This window comes from Macaca nemestrina, chromosome 10 (genome assembly GCF_043159975.1).
Source record: "Macaca nemestrina isolate mMacNem1 chromosome 10, mMacNem.hap1, whole genome shotgun sequence".
In the NCBI taxonomy this organism is placed as follows: Eukaryota; Metazoa; Chordata; class Mammalia; order Primates; family Cercopithecidae; genus Macaca; species Macaca nemestrina.
Window position 1 is genome coordinate 127,218,840 of NC_092134.1, and position 3,996 is coordinate 127,222,835.

Here is a 3,996-nt window from a genome sequence, read left to right on the forward strand (position 1 = left end):
ACAAGCTTTAATCATTTATTACTTTCTTTTTCGTTATACATTGAATTGTGGATGTGCTTTAATAAAAGTCACTAAAATTGTTTTTATGGTTGCTATCACAAAAGTCATAGGATTGCTAGAATGCTGTATGTTTACCTGTTTCAACAGCTCCCATCAACTACCGCTACTCACTTTACATAGAAATAAGAACAGCCACTATTCATTGAGCCTATTTCTATACGGGAATCCTAGTGTCCTCACTCACATTAATTCATTGAATCCTCCCCAAACTCTCTGAGGTAAACTATTATGCCCATTTTAGAGATGAAACAGGTTTAAAGAGATTAAGTTTCCAAAAATCAGATAACTAATGAGTAGAGTGAATCTGAATTTAAGTCTCATTGCAGAGAGCTGAAGTTCTTACACAGAGTGGTATGCGACCTTTCAACCACTGGAAGGGGCATTGTGGTTTGCATGTAGTATGCCAGTTATCACCAATTATGGAGCCTGACTAAACCTTTTGATTCCAGGCAGGCACAACTAAACAGACCAGTCCTCAGGGACACAAAGACAAGACTGGCCCTGCAGGAAAAACAAAGATCAAACAAATCCTGGCCAAGCCACAGCCGCACTGAAGGGCTTATCTCTGCAGGAAAGACTATGTGTGTGTGTAACTAAAACTATGGATTATAACTCTATTAAAAACTGGAATTCAATTCCCACCAGATTTTGTCTTAGGTCTTTTTCCATATGGTCTTATGCTTAAAGAAATAGTGGCCTTTTAAATTAACAATCACACATCAGCAAGAACTACTGTTTGTCCATCGTGGATCATGGACTGAGCTGATTTTGTAGGAGTATGCATTTTAAACTGCCAATAAACGATTCAGCTTTAAAAAAAACTCTCAAAAACAAAAATGGTGAGGAGATGATTGAATTTTGAGGCAGGCAAAGTATGCGAGGGGATGCTAAGAATCCTTAGGGTAGCGGTGGGAGAGGCGGGTAGAGACAGGGCAGTTACCATGCCTTGTATCTTGTCTATGTTGCTCATCATGTAACAAGAGCTGGACAGACTCCTGTGAATCTTCCCAGGGAAAGGCAAAGGTGCTTTTTCTTATGAATGTCTTGATATCCCTTGTCCTTATTTCTTCATCATTTTGGTAACAATCCCTCAGATGCCTCATCTCTTTAAGAAATTAGACTCAAATGTCAAAACCATATATGCATTTTGTTCCACTGACCCCAAGTGGTAACCGCAAGTATTAATTCTAACAATTAGGCATTTTTTAAAAGTCCTATTAATGTTTACCTATAATTTAACCTATAAGGATAAACCCATACCCCCATAGAACATTGTACTTTTTTCCATTTGTTGTCTAATACGTGGCACACAGTAAATGAACAAGCTTAATCCTTAAAACAGGTGTTATGACTTTTACATATGACAAAACCACAGGGAGTGAATAGCAGGACATCTGGAACCTGCCCAATAATTTGCCCCCTAACAGAGGTGTGTACGTCCTGACCTTTGTACACCTCAAAAGTGGCAACATGGGAGAAGTAATTCCATCATTCATCCACACATAGAGAGGTACAAGTACTAACAGAAGCTGATCTCTCATTTTAACGTATGTATTTGTTCCTTGTCCCGTCTTCAGGAACTAATAAAAATAAAATGAGCTCCAAGAGAATGGAAATCTGGTTGGCCTCATTCACAGCTCTACTTCTATCACTTTGTAGAGAGCCTGGCATAGACAGCTGTTCAATAAATACTGGGGACAAAATAAAGTCCAAGTGGGAAAATGGGCCAGCTGCTACTAAGGATGAAGACATAATATATATATAATATATATTATAATATAGATAATATATGTTTATTATAATATATATGATATATATTTATTATTTTATATATATATTTTGGGGGAAGACTTCAATTCTGACTCACAGGAAAGAGGAGTCCAAAGATGTGAAATCTGTACTGGGATCTTTTTTGTGGGGTCTGTGGGCCAGGATGAAATTAGCTGAGAAGGATGAAATAAATGGGAGTGTCAACTAAGGGCAGATGATTACTAGCGTTAACTCTTAAATATGGATTCCTGGTCTGAAATGTGTTTCTCCCTGCACTTAAGTATTTGGCCCTACCTTTCCTCACATGTTTATTAAAGCAATATCGTGCCATTAGGCAATGCAACTCCCAAAGACATTACTGGAATGAGGTCATTGCTTCAGGCTAGTGGGAGAACATAAGAGATTTCAAACAGGTTATTTGTTGGGTTAAGAACCCCTAAAAGCAAGAGGTTTTTGCTTTGTTTTAAAGCAAAGTCAAACTGAGTCTCAAAGAGAATATAATCTGAAGACAGGATCATTATGAAGCTAGAAACCTGAAAACATCACTTTAAAAGCTCAAGCATATGTAACTCACGACTAAAGGCGCTGCAATGTTATGCAATATGACTGTCCGGGGAACGAATTTCCAACCTCATGACTCAAATTGAACGTTTCCTTCATTTAAAAAAATATGAACATAAGGTGCTATATAAAGATATCTGATATCCAAAGCATGAAAGCACAGCAGCTACTAGGCTAAGAAGAATCTCTTAAGTTAATATCGTGCCGTCAGAACCACCCTTCCAAGACGGAAAGTTACTCCACTTTTTGAAAAATATGGCCGGAGACACTTCCTGCCCCGAGCCCAGCTCGATCCGACGGTCTCTTCCCAGAACTTGGTCCTGAGTGCCCACAAACTGGCAGGAGAGCGAAGCCTCTGGGAAGAGGAAGTAAAAATAATTCCGGAGGAGGCCTCGCCGCACCAACTCTGCCTCCCCTTTGCCCTACTGAGAGCGAGGTGCGCTCCCACCCTGCCCACCTCCAAGCCACCCTCCCTTAACGCCTCGAGGGTGACCTGCGGACCAAAGCAGTCCAGAGCGGCTCAAGCCCACCCACCAGTACCTGCTCCAGGGGTTTCCCAATCGCCCCCCTCCCCTGGGGCCATCCGGCAGGTCCCCGCGACTATACAGCTCTCTAGACCAAACGATTTTCACCAACTTTATTGGCTCCCGCCGGGCCCCTCGCTGCCCACCTCCCCGCTAGATGTCACCGGCCCTCCATGACATCCACCACATTCAAAACCATTGCGGGATGACCATGAAAAGGGCCCTTGCGGGGGAAGCCAGCTCCCTGAGGGCGGCGTCAGGGTCACTTGCTCTTCGCCTTCTGACTCTCCGTCTTCTTGGGCAGCAGCACGGCCTGGATGTTGGGTAGGACGCCGCCCTGAGCGATGGTCACTTTGCCCAGCAGCTTGTTTAACTCCTCGTCGTTGCGGATGGCGAGCTGCAGGTGGCGGGGAATTATCCTGGTCTTCTTGTTGTCACGCGCGGCGTTGCCAGCCAGCTCCAGGATCTCCGCCGTCAGGTACTCCAGCACCGCCGCCAGATACACCGGCGCCCCGGCGCCCACTCGCTCCGCGTAGTTCCCTTTGCGCAGCAGTCTGTGCACTCGGCCCACCGGGAACTGCAGGCCCGCGCGGGAGGAGCGGGATTTGGCCTTTGCTCGTACTTTGCCGCCCTGTTTTCCGCGACCGGACATGACCACCTCTCGCCTACAACTCCAGAGACGGAGACAAACCGCTCTCGGCGTCCGGTACCAGAATGCAACGTACCGCCTCCGAACTGCCTCTACAAACTCTTTGCGGCCGCGGGGCAGCCCCTTCCCATTGGCTCTGGTGACCAATGACAGGCAGGCGCCGCTCCCAACTAGCGCGCTGGAAGAGAGACCGCCTCCTCCAGCTCTCTCCAATCAATAGAGCAAGCTCCGAATCCTCATTTATATAGCCGCTCACATAAATACCCAGGCCAACCCGCTCCGCGTTTGGGGACCCAGATGAATTTAGCGGTTACGGGTTTTCCACGACCACGCTCGCTCCCAAGCAAATAAACTAGTAGGAAATAAGAAAACATGGTTGGAAACAGAAAGCAATCCAGAAGAAGAGCTACAGGGGTTATCCGTAGACGTTGC

General features: G+C 45.4%; 1 protein-coding gene across 1 annotated transcript; it reads right to left on the reverse strand.

Annotated features, from left to right (window-relative positions):
• Positions 1–1,880: 1,880 nt before the first annotated feature.
• On the reverse strand, positions 1,881–3,670 carry LOC105481862 (H2A.J histone). Its single transcript, XM_011741664.3, has 2 exons — positions 3,201–3,670; positions 1,881–2,726 (listed from the first exon to the last, which is right to left on the reverse strand). Exons 1-2 carry the CDS (start codon positions 3,565–3,567, stop codon positions 2,626–2,628), a joined length of 468 nt encoding a protein of 155 aa, XP_011739966.3. The 5' UTR covers positions 3,568–3,670; the 3' UTR covers positions 1,881–2,625.
• Between the last annotated feature and the right edge of the window lie 326 nt (positions 3,671–3,996).